At 45.5% G+C, this 25485-nt stretch overlaps 3 protein-coding genes across 3 annotated transcripts; all 3 read right to left on the reverse strand.

The window, feature by feature from the left end:
* Positions 1 to 359: 359 nt before the first annotated feature.
* LOC101998128 (granzyme C-like) lies at positions 360 to 3297 on the reverse strand. Its single transcript, XM_005371982.1, has 5 exons — positions 3243 to 3297; positions 2072 to 2222; positions 1486 to 1621; positions 1102 to 1362; positions 360 to 503 (listed from the first exon to the last, which is right to left on the reverse strand). Exons 1-5 carry the CDS (start codon positions 3295 to 3297, stop codon positions 360 to 362), a joined length of 747 nt encoding a protein of 248 aa, XP_005372039.1.
* A 9047-nt stretch (positions 3298 to 12344) lies between these two features.
* LOC101998404 (granzyme C-like) lies at positions 12345 to 15555 on the reverse strand. Its single transcript, XM_005371983.2, has 5 exons — positions 15379 to 15555; positions 14232 to 14382; positions 13644 to 13779; positions 13219 to 13479; positions 12345 to 12601 (listed from the first exon to the last, which is right to left on the reverse strand). Exons 1-5 carry the CDS (start codon positions 15434 to 15436, stop codon positions 12458 to 12460), a joined length of 750 nt encoding a protein of 249 aa, XP_005372040.1. The 5' UTR covers positions 15437 to 15555; the 3' UTR covers positions 12345 to 12457.
* Positions 15556 to 21764: 6209 nt separating this feature from the next.
* Positions 21765 to 24546, reverse strand: LOC101999050 (granzyme B-like). The gene is made up of 5 exons (XM_005371986.2): positions 24492 to 24546; positions 23439 to 23586; positions 22874 to 23009; positions 22463 to 22723; positions 21765 to 21908 (listed from the first exon to the last, which is right to left on the reverse strand). The coding sequence occupies exons 1-5, from the start codon at positions 24544 to 24546 to the stop codon at positions 21765 to 21767; spliced, it is 744 nt and encodes a 247-aa protein (XP_005372043.1).
* Between the last annotated feature and the right edge of the window lie 939 nt (positions 24547 to 25485).

Consider the following 25485-nt stretch of genomic DNA (forward strand, 5'->3'; position numbering starts at 1 on the left):
ACCTTTCTCCGTATGACACAGAGGAGGAAAAAGTTCACCCTGATCCCTAAGACAAGACAAACCCAAGCTCAGCTTTGCGCCTGTCAGAAGGTCAGACACTGCACAGAGGGAGAAGTAAAAAGGAGCTGCTCAGTGGTCTTGCCTGAACTTTGGGCAATGTGTGTGTACATGGTTGTGAGGTGAGCAGAAATCAGAAGTGTGCCATTGGCCTGCCCAGCACAGAGTTGGTTCCTGTAATATGAAACCAGTCTTCTGATTCTGCAAAGAGACTTTATTGAGATGGCTTCTATCCTAGGATAATCCTGGACTCAGCTGTAGGGAAGATGGTGAGTTAGGGAGGGCTCTGGTTTGCTCTGTAGTTAGCTGCGTTTCATCGTTTTCTTAATCCAGGATAGGAAACTTGACACTTTGGTGAAGACACGTGGAGCTGAACCATCTTCATCCCCATAGGAGACGATACCTACAGCTGCCTTTTTAAACAGGAGCGGCCCTCCGGAATCCCCCTATAAATAGAGAGGAGCCAGAGGGCAGTAAGCTGATTCTGCCATAGCCCAACTTCCCACTGTAAAACATGACCTGTGTGTTCTGTGTAGGAGATCAAAGAGCTTGCCTGGGACACCTAGACTTCCCACTCTTATTGTGACAGGATTAGTCCTTCACCTCCCTCCTGAGCCCAGACTTTACACTTTCTTCAAGTCTATGATCCATTTTCTATGAAGGTGTGTGGGACCTTTAGCTCCAAGCTATTGTTTAGAACTGTGGACAGGTAGTTGAGACTCATGTGAGCATGGAGGACCAGACCATTGACAAACGTGGGTGCCTGCCCTGAGGAGACCCCTGCTTGTGGTAACGACCACACAGGGAGCACAGCTTTCTATAGCCTGGACCTGGGAGTCAGGAGGGCTGTGCAAATCCTGCTTTAAACCAACTGTCTTCACCAAAGCTCCTTGTCAGCTCTGAGGCCCTAGTTAGTTACTGGTTCCTGCTGTTTCCAAGGAGAAAGATCACAGCCAGAGGGCAAAGGAGTCCCTGATGCTTGGTCTCTGGGTCCCACAAACCTTTTCCACTCCCATGGATCCCAGAAAGGACAATCCAACTTACACTAAAGGAAGCACGCTTGATCTTTGGGTCCCCCACACAGATCTCAATCGTTTTGTTGTAATTGTCTTGAAAGCGGGATTCACACTCCTTATCCTTCTGGACTGCCAGCTGAACCTCTTGTAGTACATTTGATAATTTACCATTTGGGGCCATGCTACCCCAACCTGCCACTGAGCAGACATCTCCTGCCTTCACACGGACCTTGAGCCATGGCAGGCTGAGGGGCCTCACATATTCAGTCTTTAGGGCCTTCCTCTCCAGCTGTGGGAAGAAGGAACAGTGTGGCTCATTGACTGCTGGGCTGAGAGAGCAGGATGGAAGAGAAGAAAGGAGCACGGTGAGAGCAGGAGGAGCAATCCCTGGACAGGATGGGGCTCTTCTCACCTTTAAGAGCATGATGTCATTTGGGAAGGTTTTGTTATTAAAGCCTGGGTGTGGGATGGCTTTAGCCACAGGGATGATCTGCTGGGTCTCCTCCTGGATGCTGATGTTGTGGGCTCCTAGAGTGACTCTCATGGCACTGTAGAGAGCAGGGTGCAGATGGGAGATGTGGAGTGAGAGAGGACACAGTGCAGGAGCTGTAAGAGGCTGGGTGGGCAGGGTGGGGCTCTAGCTGAGGGGACTGAGGAGACAGAAGGGCCTCAGGGTGTGACCTACTGCTTTGTCTTCTCAAGGGCACTAGACTCCTGAAGACTCCCTCTTGCTTCTCCACAACTTTCCAAAGTTTGCATTGACTCTTAATGTGCGCTTTCACCTCAGCCACTGCTGTAGTCTGACCAGTGTAGCTGCTTTCAACTCAACTGTGCTGCTGGCTCTGGGCTCTCAGCCTTTGACCTCAAAGTTTCCATGATGACAGACTTCCATTGTCACAGCCCTGCCCTCCAGTGAGCTCTCACAGAAGGAATCACAATTAAAGCATTTAAACTCCTTTCAGGATCTCAAAAAGCATGACCTAGCTCCTTCTCCTCACCTTCCCATGCAGTGAGCAGCTGTCAGCACAAAGTTGTCTTCTACCAGGAAGCCTCCACAGCGACTCTTACTTCCATCAATATTCACAAATTCAACAAATGCCATGTAGGGGCGGGAGTGGGGCTTGACCTCATGGCCCCCGATGATCTTCTCTGAAAGAAAAGGCAGAATATGGGGTGTCTGCAAGAAGCAGAAGACTTCATTAGGGGTGAAGGCAATGGATTTACTGTTCCCCAAGATGTTGTAGACTGAATTCCTTACACATAGAATAATCTTTGCTGAATCCTAAGCCTCAGGGCCCTGCTCTGAAAAGGAGTGGGTAGCACTCGTCCTCCAGGCCCTGCTTTACAAATACAGGGAAGGACAATCTCTAAATCACGAGTCTATACTGAGGAAATCCTGAGTCAATTGCCTGGTCTTTTCTCTTAATGTGTCTGTCTGACCCTCTGATGTCTTGATTGGTGTCATGTTTTCACCTTTACCCAACCCCTATCCAGTGAATTTTTAAAAACTCTCCTATTCTGGTGCCCAACACATCTCGGGTTCTCAATAAATGGTTTTGTCTGTATGAATGAATGACTTCTAGTTAGCTGCAGGGCTAGTAGTTAAGATAGCATGGGATTCAGGGCCCTGGGGCCATTGGAGTAGTGTGCTGCCAAAGACAGGAATATAGGGACATGCAGAAAGAAGTGGAGAGGCCAACCAAAATTGCAAATTTAGTGGAGGGTGCAATGCTGGCATTTGTTGCCCTGGGCCTCTTTCTTCAGTAACTGAATGGGGAGGTTGCTAAATAATGATAATATTCTTGAGCTGGTGGTCTTACTCCATTGCAGGTTGGTCATTAAAGGGGCCGTTGGTCTGGGCTTAATTAGTTAATGATGTGCTTTTTGGAGGTTTTCATTCTCTTAACATCTCTATCTAAGTATGATCCACTCCCCAGGTGACACCAAGAGCAGAGAGACGCTAGTGCCCACCATGTCCAATGAGGACATCACCCTTCTTCAGACCTTGTTGACGATCTAGCCAGTGACAGGCTTCCAGGTCTGGATTGATCTGGGACCTGAGGTTCAGAAAGCTCCTGGTTCAGAGCAGAAAGTTCCTGACTAGAGCTGGGCAAAGACTCCACAGAGGTATTATGGGATGGTACCTCTAGAATCAGGGTGTTCACTCACCTGCACCAGCTCCAAGTGGCAGAAGAAAGGTCAGGAGAATCAGGACTGCTGCCATCTTGCCAGGAAGGCTCTCAGGTTGGAGGAGGGCAGAGTGAACACAGCCCTTGAAGGATGAAGAAGGTGAGCACTCAGTGACCTCACAGGACTTTTAAACCTGTGCACCTCTGCTCTGATTGGCTTTATTAGCTCAGGACATTGTCTGGTTTGGGTAAAAACGACATGGTCACCACATTGACATCCTCTGAGCTAATCCTGGATAAAGACCAGGAAAAGAGGGTGTTAATGTTGTGGTTGAGGAGGGCCTGAGACCCCAGGAAGTCCACTGTGCCTGCACTGAGACAAAAGTGTGGCCTTTCTTACCTCTTACATCCTTTTGCATTCTGATAAGATCGATTTTCGTTTCTTTGGTTTCTTTCTTTCCATTTTAAAAAATACAGATAACAAGTTTACCATGAAACAGTTATAGAACTACAAATATGCAGATAAAGTTATACAGTGTTTAGTGAGAGTTATGCAGAGCCATACTTGGCAAGGAAGAGTTTCAGTACATCTTCCTATTAACCTCTGGAAGTTCTGATCATACTGTGGAACCATCTGTTGGAACAGTCTGATGAATTAATCTTTGCTCACTCTGACTTTCCTAAACTGCTAGGGTGTCACAGAGAAGTCTCAAAAGCAAGTATTTACCTGTGGGCACTGATCACATCTTGCTGTCATGCATAGTTAAGTATAATAATGAGTCACATTGACGTGTATCTGTTACCTGTTTATTGTTTATTGGCATTTATCTCAAAGCACAAGCTTCCAGATTGAATTTAAAGGTTAGGAAAATTAGATGAGCCCTGGCTTCCCTGTTGAGGACTGCAGTGGTGTTTTCTGCAACAGTGCCTAGGATTCTCTGTAGCTCCAAGGGGCCTTGGTAAGATCTTGAGTTATTATTTAGTGGGCTAGATCCAGAAGTGAGACCGACAGGGATGCAGCCCTTGAAAAGGCTGATAGTGACTGGAGTGAGCTGAGGATTTGAGCTAAGAGAACAGGTGGTTAAAGCTGTGTGAGAACAACTCTGAGAGGTGAGACAGACTAGCCTTGCCCTAGGAACAGGTGTGCGTGCATGTGCGTGCGTGCGTGTGTGTATGCACATCCAGATAACCCAGAGTATGTCAGGTCCTGCTTTACCACCACAGCTTTGTGTTTTATTTTTGAATTTCCTTCTTTCCCACTTTTTGACCAAGACAGGTTTTCTTGTCCTAGTTGTGAACTGCAGTCCTGATATTAATTGGCTCAAAATTAATGATCTGGTCTATGGGTATGTAGCCTTTTGGGTTTTCTGGGCCATAGTGAAGGGATAATTGTTTTGAACTACACATTACTAATGCAAGCTGTAATGAAAGAAGTTGCTTCCCCCTGGAAAGGGACCATATATAAGTGACACAATATCTGCACATACAGGCAAGCAACAAAATTCTAGAGAATAAAATAATCCTAATTGTATGGTGCCCATTTATACAGAATCTTTCAAAACTATGGAGCAGGGTCCATGTTTGTAATATCTAAGAAAGAAATTGTACACATATAAATAGTATCATTTATTTTGGTATGCTTTTGTCATAAAAACAAAGGAGGACAACGTGAATTTTGTGGGATATTCGACATTGCTTTTGAGCAAGAAGTGCTTCACTCCTCAGCCTGATGGGCATAGCTCTGAACTCAGTGAATTTCTAAGGTAGGGCTGAGATATTTTAGCAAGAGATGCTTCACTCCCAGCCTGATGGGCATAGCTCTGAACTCAGTGAATTTCTAAGGTGGGACTGAGATATTTTAGTTCAATTTTATGACTAGTGCGTTTAACATTTTAAATTAAAAGAAAATTAAAATTGAATTATAACATTCCCTCCATTATCCCTCTAAATCCTCTCAGGTTGCTCCATCCCCTTCAGATTGTGGCCTCTTATTCTTTAATTACCATTCTCTCTCACTCTCTCTCTCTTTCTCTCACACAAACAAGGAGATAAAAATATAAATCCAGCCTACAGAGTTGGTTTATTATTGCTTGAATGCATAATTCTTAGGTCTGACCACTTGGGATTAGAAAACTATTAAGGGGACTCATCTTTGGGGAAGACTATTTCTCCCTCTCCTCTCTCAGCACTTTATAATTGCCTGTTGCTCTTCATCTTGGGATGGGGCCCTTGGTTTTTCCCCAAATACTGTAGAAGGTCAACTGGTGTAGTCATCGTTCAGGTCTTGTTTAAGCAGTAATATTGCTGAGATTTCGCTGGTGTAGGTCCCTTGTTATATCTAGAAACATTTATCTAAAAGATTTTTACCCCTTGATTATGTGTATGTGTCTGAGTTTGTGTCTGTGCTTGGATTTGGGCATGTACACTTGAGTATAGGTGCCTTTGGAGGCCAGAGGAGCTTAGGTTACAAGTAGTTATGAGACATTCAACATGGGTGCTCAGAATTGAACTTGAGTCCTCTGGAAGAGAAGTGTGTTCTGTTAAGACGTACAGGCATCTCTCCAATCCTGTGCACTCGGTTCTTAAAAGTAGTTGCTCACACATGTAGATTCTGGGGAAAAGTGCCAGTGTGAATACAACGTGTGGTTGCGAAGAGTAAAGTGCTGGTCTCTGAGAAGGACCTATAAATGCCCTGAAAAGAATGTGAAGAAACATGAAGAAAAAATATTGTTTAGGTTGAATAGAAGATTGCAGTTCTAGGCATTCCATTTGAACATCAGCAGGTAACAAATGTGCTGAGTAAAATGAACTTGGGAATAGATCAAAATAGTGACATTATTTCTGGAAATCTTGAGATCTGTTTTCAATTCTCTTGCCAAATGTAATAGCAAGGCTACATCACTGTCACAAAACTGCATTTTGCCGTGTTGAAATGCAGATGGTTCTTTGCCTTACTTTGAGCTTTCCATAATTCCACCTCCACCTGGAGCACTTACAGTTTGAAATACAGTGTTGACAGGTTGGCTATCCCTTAAAGATGAAGTGAGCAGACAAATCAACTAAAAGCTTCCCCCGTAAGTCAGTTTTCATTCTCAAGCTCTGGCACAAATATTTTTGATGACACAGGAAGTAGCTTGGTAATGTTTTGGTGATATTCTTAATTTGACCATCGTACTTGTGAACTGTAAATGATGTCACCATGGTTAGCACAAAGACTTTTTAGGAATTCCTGGCATTTGGGGATGATTTTGTCACTTGTCCCTTTTGAATCCTGTCCTGATGATGATTTAATGTTTTTCCACTAAATTTTCTTTTAAAAACACTTTTTCTTCTTTGGCAACTTCATACATGTAGTTGATGTACTTTGGTTATTTTTACCCACGGTTTTCCTGTCTTATTCCCCTTCTTTCCCCCACTGAAATCTTCTTTGTGCATACATTTTCTTGATGACCTCTGCGAGTACCTATCATTAAACATGAGTCTAGTGTGGTGATTGCACTGTCTTCTCTTAATTTTATGGGTTCCTCTCAAGTTTCCTTCTTACTTTTTGTCCTTGTTGAGACAGGATATTTGTGTAGTCCCAGCTGTCCTGGAATTGGCTGTGTAGACCATGCTGGGCTTGAAATAAGAGATCCTCGTGTCTCTGTTCCTCAGTATTGGGATTAAAGGTGTATGCCACCATCGCCAGCTTCTCTCTGTTTTGAGTTCTTATATGATGTTATAGAAGTCATGCTGTGATTATATATAATAATAGATAAGGAACTATATTTACTTTTATTATGAAAATTGACAAGAAAATAGAAAGCAAGGTTTGATATGGCAACATCTCAGCAGCAGATGCAGTGCAAAGTGACAGCTGAGTGAAAGAGTGGTCGCTGGGTGATGGTGTGTGAGGCCCGGCTGAGATGTGTGTGCTCTTAGTGATGAAGAAGAAGGCTTGCTGGTTTCCCAAAGAGCATTAAACACCCATTGTCTGCAACAGTAGAATAAAACATCATTGATAATTTCTGCATTTCATTTATTACATCACTAGGAGCACATGCAAATTTTTTTTACAATCTCAAAATTATTTTTATTTATTTTTATTTATTTTTTTATTAATTCTTTTTTTATTGAGAAAAGGAAAAAAAACAAGTTTCCACCTCCTCCCAGCCTCCCATTTCCCTCCCCCTCCTCCCACGCTTCTCCCCCTCCTCCCACTCCTCTCCCCCTCCCTCTCCAGTCCAGTGGGCAGTCAGGGTTCCCTGCCCTGTGGTAAGTCCTAGGTCCTCCCCCCTCCGTCCATATTTAGGAAGGTGAACATCCAAACTGGCTAGGCTCCCACAAAGCCAGCACATTACATAGGATCAAAACCCCGTGCCATTGTCCTTAGCTTCTCATCAGTCCTCATTGTTCGCCATGTTCAGAGAGTCCGGTTTTATCCCATGCTTTTTTCGTCACAGTCCAGATGGCCTTGGTGAGCTCCCAATAGATCAGCTCCACTGTCTCAATGGGTGGGTGCACCCCTCGTGGTCCCGACTTCTTTGCTCATGTTCTCCCTCCTTCTGCTCCTCATTGGGACCTTGAGAGCTCAGTCCAGTGCTCCAGTGTGGGTCTCTGTCTCTATCTCCATCCATCACCAGATGAAGGTTCTATGATGATATGCAAGATATTCGTCAGTATTGCTATAGGATAGGGTCATTTCAGGTTCTTTATCCTCAGCTGTCCAAGGAACTAACTGGGGACCTCGGCTTGGGCTCCTGGGAGCCACTCTAGATTCAAGTCTCTTGCCAACCTTTAACTAAGAATTGTGCTTCCATGCTCCCCTATCCAACCTTCCTTTATCCCAATCCTCCTTTTTCCCCAAGTTCCCCCCATCCTCCCCTTCTCCCTTATCTCTCCCCATCTCACGTGCAAATTTTATAGTGTCAATTTGACCATTTGCAGTTGCAAGATGAAACAGCTGAAGCCTCATTCTACCATCAAACTAAAGCCATGCATGTGTGTCAATAGCAAGAGCACACATATGTTCACTTTACACGATACTGGAGCATGTTGTCATCTATAAACTTCGTGCTCAGAGTCACCATATAGTTACTAAAACAATCACACACACACACACACACACACACATCTCATAATGTTCTTTGGGAGCTTATGACTTTATGTTGGGCTGTATGAATACCAATTCTGGACAACATGCAGCCCTCAGGTCACCAAAACACTCTGAGCTGGTCTATACAAATTGAGTGGCTTCTTTTCTTTACTTCCTTTTTTAAAAAAATTTTTTTAGGCTGGCTGGAGAGATGGCTCAGTGGTTAAGAGCATTGCCTGCTCTTCCAGAGGTCCTGAGTTCAATTCCCAGCAACCACATGGTGGCTCACAACCATCTGTAATGAGGTCTGGTGCCCTCTTCTGGCCTGCAGGCATACATGGAGGCAGAATGTTGTATACATAATATTAATAAATAAATAAATATTTAAAAAAAATTTTAATTGAAAGTATTATTTTTTCATATAATATATTCTGAGCATGGTTGACTCCCTCAATCTCCATCCAGATCCACCCACTTTCCCACCCAGAAATATTATTAAAATAAAACCTTATAAATAAATAAGAACACAAACCAAAATATATTAGATCCAAAGTCTATAGCACTCAATATTTTTTATTTTTTCTTCTTTTTAAAAAACAATCTCTTTTATTTTACATGCCAATCCCAGTTCCTTCTCCCTCCCCTCCTCCTACCTCCCCACCATCCCCCTACCCCACCTCCTAACCAGTCATCCCAGAGGGTGAGGCCTCCCATGGGGAGTCACTAAAGTCTGTCACATCACTTGAGGTGCTGAGAAGAAGGTATATTCTTCTGTGGGTAGAATGTTCTATAGATATCTGTTAAACTCATGTATGATTTAAGCTTTAGTAATGTTTCTTTTACAAATGAGGGTGCCTTTGTTTGGGGGGCATAGAAGTACAGAATTGAGACTTTATCTTGATGAATTTTTCCTGTGATGAATATGAAATGTCCTTCATCTCTTTTGATTAATTTAAATTTGAAATCTATTTTGTTAGCTATTACGATAGCTACTCCATCTTGTTCCTTAGGTCTATTCGATTGAAAAATCTTGACCATGACCATGGCAGCTTCTGGGAGAAAGACAAGGACATAGGGATCCAGGTGAGGCATCAGTGGAAGGCATGGCAGCAGGAGCAGGGCGATAAGGAATGATATCATTTACTAAGTTACACACAACCATGGGCATGACAGAGAGAGAAAGAGAGAAGGGTGGGTAAGGAGCGAGAGAGGGAGGGAGGGAGGGAGAGAACTGGGAATGGTGTGAGTCAACACCTGCCCCAGAAATGAACTTCCTTCATCAAGGCCATATTTCCTAACATCCCCAAACAGCATTTTGTACTGGGAACCAGGTGCTCAAATACATGAACCTAGCAGGGAAGGGAAGAGCAGGAATATGCTTACTAAAAACATCACAGGAAGGTGGCATGGAACACAAATACAGAATGTTAACTCCGTATTCTCTAAATCCCCAGAAAATGGTGCTGGCAGAAGTATGACATTAAGCAGGACAATGGAGGTATACCAGCATGTATTCCCCGGCACAAACCACAAGACCATGTGTTATTGTTTCTGGTCTGTGTCCGTATCCTTCAGTGGTGTCTTGCAGTACTTCTGGCTTTCTGGACTGCAATGCCCTGGAGGAACAGAGAAGTTGGGTCTTGATGAGTTGAAGCACTTCCTGTCCCAGGGGCAGAACATCAGTACAGATGTTAGGGGAGCTGAGTGAGCTCTATGCAAATGGTGAGGACTGGGAGACACATCCACAGACTAGAGGAATCTGAAGCTGTTGTGTTTAAGGCATTTACTGCCTCTGAATCTACTTCAATGTGTGCTCAAGGGAGCAAAGCAAGGTGACTATGAACACCTTCACCATGCAGCTGTGGGAGGGGCCCAGGGGTTTCTCTCCAGGGGGAGTCTGAGTATGGGTTCTTCTTTTTGTTGGATGCCAGGAAGTTACTGACCACAGATTAGATGATAATGAGGTCACTTGTGCCTTGGTGGCCAGGGAATCCTAGGCTCAGTTCAGGTTCCATCCTAACATGGTTGATACTGTTTATCAGGTATTGACTACCTTTGATAGAAATTTATTTCTGTCTCCTCTCTAACGGAAGCACAGTAATGGTTTTCAAAGTTATTTTGAAATAACTTTGGTATTCAAAGCCATAGAACTTAAGTAAATATGGCATCTAAACTGCAGTCATATGTGACTGTGTGGTTTCTTTTTCTTTGATTCTGCACTCTTCTTAGTTTTTGTTGTCCTCAAAAGAGTTAGGCCCATAGTGTATCTATGTGTATCATAGTGTAACCATGGCAGGGTTTGTTTTCCAGTTCTCTGTCAGAAACTGTGTGCCACCTACATCTCTTCCTATATAAAAGTGTGTCTTTGAAAGTTGCTTTGTCTAGAGCAAGATTTTACTTCATCTCCCAAAAGAACGTGACACTTTGTCTATTTGGGACAGGGACCCATTAAGCTGTAGCAACCAGTCATGTTCATCTGCTAAGGGTCTGACAGGACCCTGAAGCCAAGGCTGCTTGTAGTTTAAAGTTTATTTTAGTTAATTTAAGCAATTTTTATTTGCTTGTTTTGAGACAGATTCTCTCTGTAAGGCCTTGGCTGGTTTTGGGCTCAGAGATCTGCCTGCCTCTTGCTCCCAAGTGCTACATTAAGGCATGAACAACCATGCCTGGCACCTTGAATTGTTTTAGCAACGTGAGTCCAACACAGAGAGACTTTCATTTAACAAGCAGCCACACATTCTGGCTCCAGCCACGTGCCACGATCTTCCTAACAGTGAGAGTCTCAGAGAGTCTTAGGAACAATGGATGCAGCAGGACCCAGGAACATCTAAATATTACAGGAACTTCTCCACACCATTTTTTGTTTTGTTTTTCTACTTTTTTCAGCCTCCTTGATTTATGTTTAGTATCATTTTTGAATTATTCTACAAAATATGTGCATCTCTTAGAACTGAAATCTGCACAATGGCTGTGTCTGTTACTTTTTAAATAAATACAATGAGGCTGTCTCGATTGTATTATTCTGTAGGAACTGCCCTATATCCTAGGTGGAAAAAAAGGCTTTTCTGAATAGTTTCCGGAGAGAAGCTAATTTCTGAAAGTCATTTGCAAGTCTCGTACACATCAGTGCCAACTGATGAAAAAGTAGAGATTTCTAGCTATTTACCCTTCCAGATGTCAAAGACTGCCATGGGCCAGGTGAGCAGCAGAGAGTCTTAACCTGGAGGCCAGCAGTGACTACGATGAACACGCTCAGAGGGGCTCAGGCTGCTGAGTGACCCTACTGCTATGGATGCTGAGCACACGAGAAGAACTGAGCTGACTGGGAAGAGCTTCGCTAGGCCTAGGCATATAGGAGGTGGGGTACAAGGTTCTGGAGAGAAACAATGAGAGCCCACACATCCATGGACCCACTGTGATGCCACCTGTAGCTTGTACCTTGAGAGACCCCTCCCTGCCAGGTTGTGATTTAGCCTGGTACCACAGGGCTGGGGCACTAATGGAAGGAACCACACTTGGCTTGGGTTGTAGAGAAATAAGAGGTAGGAATGTCCTCAGATCTGCATGATCTGTAAAGTACAGATGTTGACAGACTCATCAGAGCCAGCATGAAGAGAGCGGGGTAGAGTTAGGAGACTAGAAAAAGCTTGACCCTGTACCCAGAGGAGGATAGGAAAACAAACTCTAGATGAGCAAGAGGGGATACTGAAATTGTCACCTTAATGGTGAAGCTGTGGGACAGATGACCTGCCAAGGAAGGTCCATCCACCACAGTGACCTCAGCTCTGTCTCCACATCTCCAGGTCCCATGGTGCTTTGCTTCTCCTTACTTCCGCATGACAGAGGAGGGAAAAAATTCACCCTGAGCTCCAAGACAAAAGACACACAAACTCAGCAATGGGCCTGTCAGAGGGCAAGCACTGCATAGTGGGCCAAGTAAAAAGGAGCCAGGCAATGGCCATGCCTGAGCTTTGGGAGGGTATGGTGTTGGGGTGAGCAGAGATATTAAGTGTGCCATTGGCCTGCCTAGCACAGAGTTGGTCCATGTGAATGAACAGAAAACCAGTCTTATGATTCTGCAAAGACACCTTTATTGAATTGCTAGCTTCTGTCCAAGAACAATCCTGGACTCAGCTGTAGGGAAGACAGTGAGTCAGGGAGGGGTCTGGTTTGCTCCATAGTTAGCTGCTTTTCATTGTTTTCTTTATCCAGGATAGGAAACTTGACACTCTGGTGAAGACCATTGGTGCAGACCCATCAGGACCGCCAAAGGAGGCAATGCCTGCAGCTGCTTTTTTACACACGAGAGGTCCTCCATCATCACCCTGTGAATGGAGAAGGGTCACAGGGGACTGAGCTGTTGCTCACCCTAGTCCCAGCCTCCCTCTCATGTCAAGGCTCTTCTATGAGGAGTATGACTTGTGTGCTCAGCTTGTGGAAGATTGGAGGGCAGGCCTCTGGCTCCTGGGCTTCTCATTCTGATTGTGGACAGGGTTACTGCTTCACCTCCCTCCTGAGCCAGGCCTCTGCCCTTTCTGCAGGTCTGTGATTTACTCCCTATGAAGGTGTGTAGGACTCTCAGCTCCAGGCTATTGTTAAGAACATGGGGACAGGTGAGTGAGCCTGATGTGAGCATGGAGGACCAGTCCATTAACAAATGTGGGTGCCTGCTCTGAGGAGACCCCTGCTTGTGGTAACAACACACAGAGAGAGTACAGCTTACTAAAGCCTGGGCCTGGGTGACAGGAGGACTGTGCAAATCCTCTGTTCCGGCTGCCTCCTTGTCAGCTCTGAGGACCTGAATACTTACTACTTCTTTCCTACTGTTTCCAGGGAGAAAGATCACAGTCAGTGGGCAAAGAAGTCCCTGAAGCTTGGTTGCTAGGTCCCAGATTGCTTTTCCCCTCCCATGGAGCCAAGAGATGAGAACAATCCAACTTACCTTAAAGAAAGCACGATTGACCTTTGGGTCCCCCACACAGATCCCAGTGGCTTTGTTGTAATAGCCTTGAAAGCGAGACTCACACTCCTGGTCCTTCTGGACTGTCAGCTCTACCTCTTGAAGTGTGTTTGAAAAGTCACCCTTTGGGTCCATCTTTCCCCAACCAGCCACATAGCACATGTCCCCTGGCTTCACTTGGACATTACGCCTGGGCAGGTTGAGGGGCTTCACAGCTTTAGTCCTCTTGGCCTTCCTCTCCAGCTGTGGGGGAAGAGGCAGGAGAGAGCAGCTCAGCCAGGAGCCTGGTGCCTGGGAGCCTTTGAAAGCCAGGGTGGCAGGGAGGGAAGGAACAGAATGAGAGCAGGAGGGGAGGGGCGATCTCTGCAGCAAGCAGAGCACAGAGAGCTGTGGGGGACAGTTCTCACCTTTAAGAGCATGATGTCATTGGAGCCATCCTTAGGATTGTAGTCTGGGTGTGGGATGGCTTTTGCCACAGGGATGGCTTGCTGGGTCTCCTCCTGCATCTTGAAGTCGTGGGCTCCTAGAGTGACTCTCATTGAGCTGCAGAGAGCAGAGTGCAGATGGGAGATGTGGAGTGAGAGAGGACACAGTGCAGGAGCTGTAAGAGGCTGGGCGGACAGGGTGGGGCTCTAGCTGAGGGGGACTAAAGGGACAGGAGGAAATCAGGGTGTGAACTACTGCTTTTGTCTTCTCAAGGGCACTAGACTCCTGGAGGTTCCCTCTTGCTTCTCAGCCGTATCTAACGTTTGCATTGACTCTGAATGTGCACTTTCAACCACCATCACTGCTTTAGTCTGACCAGTGTATTTGCTTTCAACTCAACTGTGCTGCTGCCTCTGACCCCTCACCCTGTGACCTCTAAGTTTCCCTAATGACAGACTTCTATTGTCACAGCCCTGCCCTCTAGTGAGCTCTCACAAAAGTATCCATGAGTAGAGGATGGAAACTCCAGTTGGGGTCTCAGGAAGCATGGCCTAGCTCCTTCTCCTCACCTTCCCCTGCAGTGAGCAGCTGTCAGCACGAAGTTGTCTTGTACCAGGAAGCCTCCGCAGCCACCACTTCTGCCATTATCTTTCACAAATGTAATAAATGCCATGTAGGGGCGGTAGTGGGGCTTGACCTCATGGCCCCCGATGATCTCCTCTGAAAGAAAGGCAAGAAAATGAGATGTCTGGGAGCAGCAGATGAGGTAGGAGGGAAGATATAAGGAGAGGTGATAGGCTGAGATCTACAGTTCCCCAAGACTGCTGTGGACAGAATTCCTTGCACACAGATTGATCTCAGTGCCCTGTTCTGAGAAGGGGTGGGTAGGACTTGTCCTCCAGCCCCTACTTTACAAGTACATGGAGGGACAAACTTCTTTCTTTACGGCTCATGTTAATCTTTCACTATTAGTGATTCTCTGGATACCTCTCATGTCTTTATTTCTGCCAATTTTGTCACCTTTTTACCCCAAGGTCTTTAGAGAGGGATTGTCTAAAGTTCTCCTGTTCTGGTGCCCATCATATCCTAGGTTCTCAGTAAATAATTCTGGCTGCATAATGAATGATTTCTACTTAGCTAGAGGACTGGTGATTCAGAATTCATGGGATTCAGAGCCTAGGGAACATTGGAGGAGTGTTCTGGAATAAAGGGAATAGCTGGTGACCTGCAGAAAGTAGAGAAGAAGCCAACAAAAACTAGAATGCAAATCTAGTGGAGTGTTCAGTGTCACGCTGGACCTCTTTCTCTAGCAGACTGAGGGCTGAGGTTATTAAATGATGTTAATACTCCTGAATTAGTGTACTTACCTCATTGCTGACTGGTCAATAAGCTGCCCAGGATCTGGGTTCCAGTAGAGTTAATGGTATACTTTTTAGTAACTTTGCATTCTCTGCTACTTCTCCTTTTAGGGATGATCTACTCTCCAGGTGACACAAAGAGCAGGGAGAAGCTAGTGCCCACCATGTCCTCTAAGGACACCGCCCCTTTCCAGACCTTGTTGAGGATCTAGCCAGTGACAGACTTCCAGGTCTGGGTTGGAATGGGACCTGAGGTTCAGAAAGCTCCTGGTTCAGTGCAGGAAGTTCCTGATTAGAGCTGGGCAGAGACTCTACAGAGTTATGGCATGGAATCTCTGGGACAGGGGGGTTCACTCACCTGCACCAGCTCCTCCAAGCAGCAGAAGAAAGGTCAGGAGAATCAGGACTGGAGCCATCTTCTTAGGAGGCTGCTCGGGTTGGAGAAGGGCAGAGTGGACACAGCCCTTGAAGGACGAAGGACTTGAGCGCTCAGGGACCTCACAGGCCTTTTAAACATGTACACCTCTGCTCTGATTGGCTTTATTGGCTCAGGACATTGTCTGGTTTGGGTAAAAATGACACGGTCACCACACTGACATCCTCTGAGCTAATCCTGCATAAAGACCAGGAAAAGAGGATGGTAAGGTTGTGGTTGAGGAGAGTCTGAGACCCCAGGAAGTCCACTGTGCCTGCACTGAGACAAAAGTTTGGCTTTTCTTACCTCTTACATTTTTTTTTCCTTTCTGGCAATATCTCTTTTTAACTTCTTTGGGTTTTTTTCTTTCTCTCTTTTCTTTTTTGAAAATGATACCCAATTTACCACAAAACAGTTATTGCACTAAAAATACACGGACAAAATTATACAGTATTTATTAGGAGCTGATACTGTGTCCTATTTGATGAGGCAGAGTTTCAGTTCATCTTCTTTTTAACCGCTGAGACTTCTCATCATACTGAGGAACATCTACTGGAACAGTCTGATGAATTAACTTCATTCACTCTGACTTTCCTAAACTGCTAGGATGTCACAGAGAAGTCTCAAAAGTATTTTCCCTGTGGCCATTGATCACGTCTTACTCTCTCATTGATCACGTTATTATATATGGTTAAATATAATAACGAATCACAAATAATGTTTATCGATTACCTGTTTACTATATATTGATGTTCATCTCTAAGCAAGAGCTTTAGGATTGATTTTAAAGGTCAATAATATTAATTTAAAGGTCAGCACTGGGTTATCTGCTGGAGACTGAAGTGGTATTTTCTACAACATTTCCTAGGATTTTCGGTTGATAAACAAGGACTTTGATTAGATCTTGAGTGATTATTTAGTGGGCTAGATCTGGAAGTGAGACAGACAGGGACCCAGCCCTTAGAAAGGCTGATATTGACTGGAGTGAGCTGAGGATCTGAGCTTAGAGCACAGATGATTAGAGATGTGTGAGATCAGCTCTGGGAGGTGAGACAGGCTGGTCTTACTCTGAAAACAGGGGTGTGTGTGTGTGTGTGTGTGTGTGTGTGTGTGTGTGTGTGTTTCTGTGTATGCACATGTGTGTGGTATATGTGTGTGTGTCTATGTCTATGTGTGTATATGTGTGCATGTGTGTGGTATATGTGTGTGTGTTCCGGTGTCTGTGTGTGTCTGTGTGTCTGTGTGTGTCTGTGTATATGTGCGTGTGTATTCATGTGTGTGTTGTCCATGGAAGTCAGAATAGGACAATGGATGCCCTGGAGCTGGAGTCAGGATACTTGTGAGACACCATGCGGATGCTGGGAATTGAACATGAATCCTCTGCTAGAGCAACGAGTGTTCTAAACCACTGAACCATCTCTCCAGCTCATTATCCAGAGATAAGAGGATGATGTAATTCATTATTTGCAATGATACAGTTGAAACTGAGACATGATCCTAAGACAAATAAGCTAGGGACAGTAGAAAGATAATGCATAATCTCACTGTATCTAATCTAAAACAGAAGCTGCAAAAGTGGAGATAATAGTGGTTCATGGAGCTGAACAGATTAGAATTGGAAGCTCTTGATCATGGAGCACAGAATTTCAATTAGGATGATGATCAACTCTTTGAGATCTGCTGCACAGTATGTTAATAATGCATCGTGCATTTCCAAACATCTATCAAATAAATGTATGTTCTCACTACACAAATGGAAACTATTTGAGTGTGTGGAGTGTCAACTGACTTAATCATTTGACATCATATACATATAACACCACTTTCAACCCTGAAAATATGCAATTAATGTAAAATTTTAAAGACGTTGTTTAATAAAGAAACTGGCTTTATAAAACATGAAAATATTGGTATTGGACGAAAAAGGACAGATAGGCAAAAGGAATTCTATTTATTCAAATGTTTCTCCATACTGGGGAACACGTCAGTTACTTAGGTGAAATTCCATGAAAGTTCTGTAGTAGCTGTTCATGATGACTTGTATTAATTAACATTCTAAAGACACTGGGGGGAAGCAGGACATGCCTGGACAAATCCAAACTTTTTACCTCTCTTGTAGACCATGCATACTACAATAGGAAGGTATCAGTTGTCACATCATGGTTTCCTGGTGTCATATTGCAGTGAATTCAGATTGTCATTCTCCTTGGCACTAAGTTAGCAGGGTCTTGAAGCAAATGGGCTGGGGAGTCATTGTGGGGAGGGGATGTTGGATAAGGGAGCCACTTGTTCATCGCAGCTGCCCTGAACCAAAATAATCCCACAGAAACCATATTATTTAAATCACTGCTTGGCCCATTAGTTCTATCTTCTTATTGGCTAACTCTTACATCTTAATTTAACCCATTTCTATCCATCTGTATATCACCACGAGGTCGTAGCCAACTGACAAAGTTCCAGTATATCTGACTCTGGCAGCAGCTCCATAGCATTTCTCCGACTCCACCTTCTACCTCCCAGCATTCAGTTCTGTCCTCCCTGCCTACCTAAATTCTGCCCTATCAACAGGCCCAAAGTAGTTTCTTTATTCGTGAATGGTAATCAAAGCACAGAGAGGGGACTCCCACATCAAGCGGGACTTAAATGATCTCTTGAAAGATGTTCAGGGAACTCTGACCCCACGTGTCTAAGCTACAAGGATTCTCTCTCCACTACAGTGACTCTAAACTTGATAGTTAAGGTATCTTGGTGGTCTTTTCTTTATTGTACTACACAGATCTATCAGAGACTTGTTAGGAGTCATTACACCTTTTTTGGTTTTTCAAGACAGGGTTTCTCTGAAGCTTTGGAGCCTGTCCTGGAACTAAATCTTCCAGACCAGGCTGGCCTCAAACACAAAGATCTGCCTGCCTCTGCCTTCCAAGTGCTGGGATTAAAGGTGTGCACCACCACCACCCAACTAGGAGTCATTACACTTTGAGAGATAATTCAGTGAAACCAATTTCCCCAGCAAATCAGAACTGATAACCTAGCTATAAATTAATCCATTATTTATGGTGGACTGATTTCTCAGGAATTAAGACTTCTGGGCAATCCACACTCAAGGTTGTATGGAGAAAAGCTCGTTCTCCAGAAGTGATCTTACTTTGCGACTGAGGCTCGATTTGAAAGCTCTATCCTCCCCAACCATGGAAGGCTGGAATTACAGGTGAACATTGCCATATCTGTCACAGACACCAAGACCATTGAGTGCAGTCATTCCTATGAGGGGAGTTGGCTGCACATCTCTGTGATTTGGAATCCATGTATCGTAGCTGTAAGGAAAATGTCATTCCCACGTTTAAAGGACAAACTACATGATGTAGAGTAGCAGCCTGATCCTGCAGAGGGGTTGTGTTCTTTGTGGACTCTCCCACAAAGCTGCAGGCCAAATACTCCTGAGAAATAAGGCAAATGAATCCATCCCTGCATTTCTGTCAAGGTAAAATATGTATGTTGCTGAAATGCACGTGTATTAATTACTTTCCTATTACTGTGATAAAGCACCATGACCACGGAAGCTTTTAGGAGAAAGACTAGGACATAGGGATTCAGGTGAGGCATCAGTGGAAGGCATGGCAGCAGGAGCAGGATGATAAGGAATGATATCATTTACTAAGTTACACACAACCATGGGCATGACAATGAGAGAAAGAGAGAGAGAGAGAGAGAGAGAGAGAGAGAGAGAGAGAGAGAGAGAGAGAGAGAAAGAGAAAGAGAATTGGGAGTGGTATGAGTTAAAACCTGCCCCAGCAATGGACTTCCGCCATCGAGGCCATATTTCCTAACATCCCCAAACAGCATCATCAGCTGGGAACCAGGTACCCAAATACATAAGTCTGGAGCGGGAGAGACATCATCACTAAAAAACAACCATAGAAAGGTGCCATGGGACACAAATACAGAACAGAAACTCTATATTCTATAAGTTCATGGAAAATGGTGCTGGCAAATTAATAATGTTGGACAGGACAATGGCTGTATACCAGTATGGATTCCCCAGCACGAACCAGAAGACCTTGTATTGTTGTGTCTGCTCTGTGTGCTTCAGGGGAGTCTTGTACTCTCTGGCTTCCTGGACTGCAATGCCCTGGGGGAACAGAGAAGTTGGGTCTTGATGTGTTGAAGCATTTCGTTTCCCGGGTGCAAAACATCAGTACAGATGTTAGGGGAGCTGAGTGAGCTCTATGCAAATGTGAGGGCTGAGAGATACATCCACAGAGCAGAGGAATCTGAAGCTGTCTGTGTTTAAGGCATTTACTGCCTCTGAATCTACTCCAATGTGTGCTCACGGGAGCAAAGCAAGATGACTATGAACACCTTCACCATGCAGCTGTGGGAGGAGCCCAGGAATTTCTCTCCATGGGGAGTCAGAGCATGGGCTTGTCTTTTGTGTGGGATGTCAGGAAGTTACTGACCACACATTAGAAGACATAGAGGTCACTTGTACCTTGGTGGACAGGGAATCCTTGGCTCAGTTCAGGCTCCGTCCTAACATGGTTGATTCTAGTTATTGGGTCATTTACTACCTCTTGGTAGAAATTCATTTCTGTCTCCTCTCTAACAGAAACACAATAATGGTTTTCAAAGTTATTTTAAGCCATAAAACATATCAAAGTAAATATTACATCTAAACTGAATACATATATGACTTATGATATGTAATATATGCTTTTCTTTGATTCTGCCTTTTCTTTGAGTTTGTTTTTTGTTGTTTGTTTGATTGATTGTTTGTTTTGATTCTTGGTCTCAAAGATCTCCTTGCCTCTGCATCCCAAGTGCTAGATTAAGGTGTAAGCAACCATGCCTAGCACCTTGGATTGTTTTAGCAATGTGAGTCCAACACAGGAAGACTTTTCTTTAACAAGCAGCCACACATTTTAGCTATGGTCTCATGGCAAGATCTTCCTGAAAATGAAAATCCCAAGTAGTTTTGGAACTATGGATGCAGCAGTAACCAAGAATGTTTAAATTTAGAAGTATTTCTTCACACCATGTTTTTAATTTTTCTATTTTTTCCAGCCTCCTTGGCTCATGTGTAATCCTGTTTCTGGATTATGCTTCTAAATATGTGAATCTCTTAGGATTTATATGTGTATAATGACTCTGTAAAACAAGGCCATCTTGGTTGTGTCGTTCTCTACCCACTGCCCTCTCCCCTAGGTAAAAATGATTCTTTTCTGAAGAGTTTCCCAATAGAAGCTAATAGACTATAGTCATTTCCAAACCTCATACATTTCAGAACTGACTGATGGAAAAGTAGAGATTTCTAGCAATGTACCCTTCCGGATGTCAAAGACTGCCATAGGCCAGGTGAGCAGCAGGGAGTCTTAACCTGGAGGCCAGCAGTGACTAAGATGAACACGCTCAGAGGGGCTCAGGCTGCTGAGTGACCCTACTGCTATGGATGCTGAGCACACGAGAAGAACTGAGCTGACTAGGAAGAGCTTTCCTAGTCTGAGCATGTGGGAGGTGGGGTCCAGGGTTCTGGATAGAGACAGTGAAAGTCTTGTCTTCCATGGACCCTCTGTGATGGCACTTTTGTCCTGGACCTTTGAGCAGTACCTCTCTACCAGGGTTTAAGTTGGGCTGGAACCACAGGGCTGAGGCCTTACTGGAAGGAAGCCACATGGCTTGGGTTGAAGAAGAATAAAAGGTGGGAATGTCCTCAGATCTGCATGATCTGTAAAGCACAGATAGACTCATTAGAGTAGGTGTGAAAAGAGGAGGGTGGAACTAGGAGGCTGGACAAAGCTTAGCCCTGTACCCAGAAGAGGATAGAGAAACAAATTCTAGATGAGCAAGAGGGCTTGCTGAGATTGCTGTCACCTTAATGGTGAAGCTGTGGGACATAGATGCCCTGCCCAAGAAGGTCTATCCACAGTGACCTTAGCTCTGTCTCCCCTATCTTCAAGACCCATGGTGTTTTCCCTCTCCTCTCTTCCATATGACTCAGGGAAGGAAAAGAGTTCACCATGAGCCCCAAGACAAGAGACACCCACACTCAGCTTTGGGCCAGTCGGAAGGTCAGGCCCTGCACAGTGGGACACATTGAAAGGAGCTGCTCAATGGCCATGCCTAAGCTTTGTGAGGGTATGGTGTTGGGGTGAGCAGAAAGCAGAAGTATGTCATTGGCCTGCCTAGCACAGGGTTTGTCCATGTGATATAAAACCAGTCTTCCAATTCAGCAAAGAGACCTTTATTAAGATGCTGGCTTCTGTCCTCGGACAGTTCTGGACTCAGCTGTAGGGAAGATGGTGAGTCAGGGAGGGGTCTGGTTTGCACTGTAGTTAGTTGCGTTTCATCGTTTTCTTTATCCAGGATAGGAAACTTGACACTTTGGTGAAGGCTCTTGGAGTTGAACCATCAGCACGTCCATAGGAGACGATGCCTGCAGCTGCTTTTTTACACACGAGGGGCCCTCCAGAATCCCCCTGTGAATGGAGAAGGTTCACAGAGGACTGAGCTGTTGTTCACCCTAGTCCCAACCTCTCTCTCATGCCAAGGCTCCTCTCCGAGGAGTGTGACTTGGGTGCTCTGCTTGTGGGACATCAGAGGGCAGGCCTGGGGTCCCTGGGGTCCCTACTCTGATTATGGACAGGGTTACTGTTTCACCTCCTTCCTGAGCCCAGGCCCTGACTTTCTCCAGGTCTGTGATCTACTCTCTATGAAGGTATATGGAACTCTCAGCTCCAGGCTATTATTTAAGAACATGGGGACAGGTGAGTGAGCCTGATGTGAACATGGAGAAACAGAATGGTGACAAATGTGGGTAACTGCTCTGAGGAGACCCTTGCTTGTGTTAATGACACAAGCAAATCCTGCTTTAAACCAACTGTCTTCACCAAGGCTCCTTGTCATCTCTGAGGCCCTAGCTAGTTATTGGTTCCTGCTGTTTCCAGGGAGAAAGATCACAGCCAGAGGGCAAAGGAGTCCCTGATGCTTTCCTCCTCCCATGGAGCCCAGAAAGGAGGACAATCCAACTTACCGAAAAGGAAGCACGCTTGCTATTTGGGTCCCCTGCACAGATCTCAGTGGTTTTGTTGTAATAGCCTTGAAGGTGAGACTCACACTCCTCATCCTCCTGGACTGTCAGCTCTACCTCTTGTAGTGTTTTGGGAAAGGGGCCCGTTGGGGCCAGCTTTCCCCAACCAGCCACATAACAACAGTCCCCTGGCTTCACTTGGACATTACGCCTGGGCAGGTTGAGGGGCTTCACAGCTTTAGTCCTCTTGGCCTTCCTCTCCAGCTGTGGGGGAAGAGGCAGGAGAGAGCAGCTCAGCCAGGAGCCTGGTGCCTGGGAGCCTTTGAAAGCCAGGGTGGCAGGGAGGGAAGGAACAGAATGAGAGTGGGGTGGGAGGGGCGATCCCTGGAATATGTTGAGGATAACAGGTCTCACCTTTAACAGCATGATGTCATTCAGGATTTTCTTAGCGTTATATGTGGGGTATGGAATGATTTTTGCCACAGGGATGATCTGCTGGGTCTTCTCCTCTTCTTTGATGTTGTGGGCCCCCAAGGTGACATTGATTAAGCTGTACCAAGAGTAGACTGTAGATGAGAGATGTGGACTCAGAGAGGATGCAGCCCAGGAGGTGTGAAGGGAAGGAAGTGCTGGCCATGGTGGTGCTCTAGCTGTGAGAAACTGAGGGGACGGAGTGACTGTGGCTTCTGCGCGTTAGTCATAGAGATGATAGCATTCTAAGCACCATTGGTACACCACATTGCTTAGGGTCAGGGTGCTGATGAAGCCACTGTATTGTTCGGTTTGTACTGTGAGGCTAACCACTCTCTCCCTACCCCCCGGACTAAATGTGCTTGATTCCTTAGCTGCCACTCTGGTGCCAGGCTGCTTCTCCCTCATGAGACTTGCTGGGTCCTCTGTCATCCCAGTCCCCTTAGGAAGAAGGCAAGGTCTCCGTGGAATGTTCACGGGAGGGGAGGGGATGTTTCTTGCTCCTCACCTCCCGGAACAGTGAGCAGCAGTCAGCACAAAGTCCTCTCGTATTAGGAAGCCACCACACGTCTTCTGAGAATTCTGATCCATGATCTGAAGATACACCATGTAGGGTCGAGAGTGGGGCCTGACCTCATGTCCACCGATGATCTTCCCTGAAGGGAAAGCCAGCTGTTTTGTAAGCACGTGCTAGTCCACCAGGTGGGCTTTGCGTAATGGCTCCTGACTTGCTAGGCATTTAGGAACCAGGGGAGGCCTGGAATTAGGAGCAGGCTGTAAGGAAAGCCCTCAAGTTCCCCTTCGCTAAAAGGAGAGAAAGGTAGGTCTTGGTCTGTCCATCTTTCTTCCACACAGTTGGAGGCAAGATTAAGTCTCTGGGCAAGAAAAGGCTAAGGACCATCATGTCTGTCCCCGACTTCTGTTCCCAGGGATTCTAACCGTGCTCCCTCCCCAGCCCTGTGATGCCTGTGATGGAACAGGGCTGCTTTCTAGGGGACAAGGCTCAGTCTACACTTCGTGGCCTCCTATTTCTTCAGGCGTGGCACGTAGTAGGTGCTCAGCAGAGGTCACTGGCTTTGTGAGTGAGGACGCCCACTCATTCCTAGATGCGGCTGCTGGCATTCTAGAAAACAGAGAAGTTAGTGCTTGCCCAGGGAGTGTCTCATGCTCGAACACTGTGGAACCACAAAAGCCTGGGAGGCGCAGAGATGAAGAAAAGGACCGAGTGGCTTGGGATTCAGCAAAAGCACTTATCCTGAGGCCAACATTCCTACCTATTCTGGGATCTAGGTTTCTCTAATGAGTGCTTGGTGAGGAAGTGCCTGTATCGTCAGAGATGCAGAGCCAGGCCTATTCTGCCTGCTCCAGGAGAACATAGTGTTCTCTGCTTTGCAAGTTCCTACTCTTTACCTTCTACCCTTAAACTTCTAAAAAAAAAATCCACTTTCCAGATGACAAGATATGGCTCAGGGGAGGGCTAGTACTCAGTGGCTCTTCCTGAGAAAGACCTCTGCCCTCCCACCAGTGGTGAAAACTGACCACTAAGGAGGTGTTCACTCACCTGCCTCTGTCCTGGGGGGCAGAGAGAAGGCCAGCAGGAACAGGAGGAGCTTCATCTTCTCTAGAAGGCCGAGTAGGTCCCCGTGTCTGGGGCTTTGCCCTTGGTCTCTTTTAACCTCTAGCAGATGAAGGAGGTGGAGTGGGCTCAGCAACCTTGTACCTCCTTCATTTTTATGATGCTTTATCACGGAAGGCTTTCTATGAAAGCTCCTACCCTTACTGTCTCTGCCTGGTGACGTCTTCTGAGCATTTGTGTGAGAACCATGAAGTAACCACAGCAGAACCCACAGCCAATGACTCAGAAAGCCACCAGTTACAGCCCATGGCAGGAACACAAGGGTACAGGGAGGGGCTTGTAAGGTATTGTATCAGAGTCCCAGAAACCCAAGTTCCCAGTGGTGGAAGGCCAATGCTTTCAATGCCACACTGCTGAGTCCAAAAGGACAGATCGCATTCAGGCTCATCTCTTGTACAGGAACCAAGCATGAACTGACCACCTAGTGTGTGTGTTGGGGGGGGAGGGTTTACGAGGGGCATCCTTGACCAGAGTACAGTCTGGGGAGGGCAATGGTAGAGTGATGGATAAGGCAGTAACAGATAGGTCTACCAACACCTGTCAACCTATTTGACACCATAGCTTCAAAACTTCCATGTGACAAAGCCCTTTCTAATGAAATAATCCACATTTGACATTTATTGACCAAAAATAAGAGATTGGTGCAGGCTCTGAGAGTTGAACCACTGACTGACTAAAACCTGAGTCATTCCTACTTCTTCAGGAAAGCTGACTTTTGTCCCATGAAAACCTATGTGCTAAGGTTGGGAAAGGTTCCCAAAGGACAGTCAGGTCACTAAATTGCTGATATAGTGCAACATAAGGAAATAAGCCAGGCTGCTAAAACTCAGAAACCTCTGTGTGTGTGTGTGTGTGTGTGTTCTGTGTGTGTGTGTGTGTGTATACTCTGTGTGTGTATACTCTGTGTGTGTGTGCTCTG

The sequence above is a fragment of the Microtus ochrogaster genome, unplaced genomic scaffold (assembly GCF_000317375.1).
Source record: "Microtus ochrogaster isolate Prairie Vole_2 unplaced genomic scaffold, MicOch1.0 UNK148, whole genome shotgun sequence".
Taxonomy (NCBI): domain Eukaryota; kingdom Metazoa; phylum Chordata; class Mammalia; order Rodentia; family Cricetidae; genus Microtus; species Microtus ochrogaster.

Coding starts and splice junctions, on each gene's coding strand:
- LOC101998128 (XM_005371982.1), bottom strand. CDS start 3,297: ATGGCAGCAGTCCTGATTCTCCTGACCTTTCTTCTGCCACTTGGAGCT. Junction 2,223..3,242: donor GCCACTTGGAGCTGGTGCAG/GTGAGTGAACAC, acceptor CTTTTCTTTCAG/AGAAGATCATCGGGGGCCAT. Junction 1,622..2,071: donor GCTGCTCACTGCATGGGAAG/GTGAGGAGAAGG, acceptor TGCTCTCTACAG/TGCCATGAGAGTCACTCTAG.
- LOC101998404 (XM_005371983.2), bottom strand. CDS start 15,436: ATGGCTCCAGTCCTGATTCTCCTGACCTTTCTTCTGCTGCTTGGAGGA. Junction 14,383..15,378: donor GCTTGGAGGAGCTGGTGCAG/GTGAGTGAACCC, acceptor CCTTTCTTTCAG/AGGAGATCATCGGGGGCCAT. Junction 13,480..13,643: donor ATGACATCATGCTCTTAAAG/GTGAGAACTGTC, acceptor CTTCCCCCACAG/CTGGAGAGGAAGGCCAAGAG.
- LOC101999050 (XM_005371986.2), bottom strand. CDS start 24,546: ATGAAGCTCCTCCTGTTCCTGCTGGCCTTCTCTCTGCCCCCCAGGACA. Junction 23,587..24,491: donor GCCCCCCAGGACAGAGGCAG/GTGAGTGAACAC, acceptor CTTTCCCTTCAG/GGAAGATCATCGGTGGACAT. Junction 23,010..23,438: donor GCTGCTCACTGTTCCGGGAG/GTGAGGAGCAAG, acceptor CTCTTGGTACAG/CTTAATCAATGTCACCTTGG.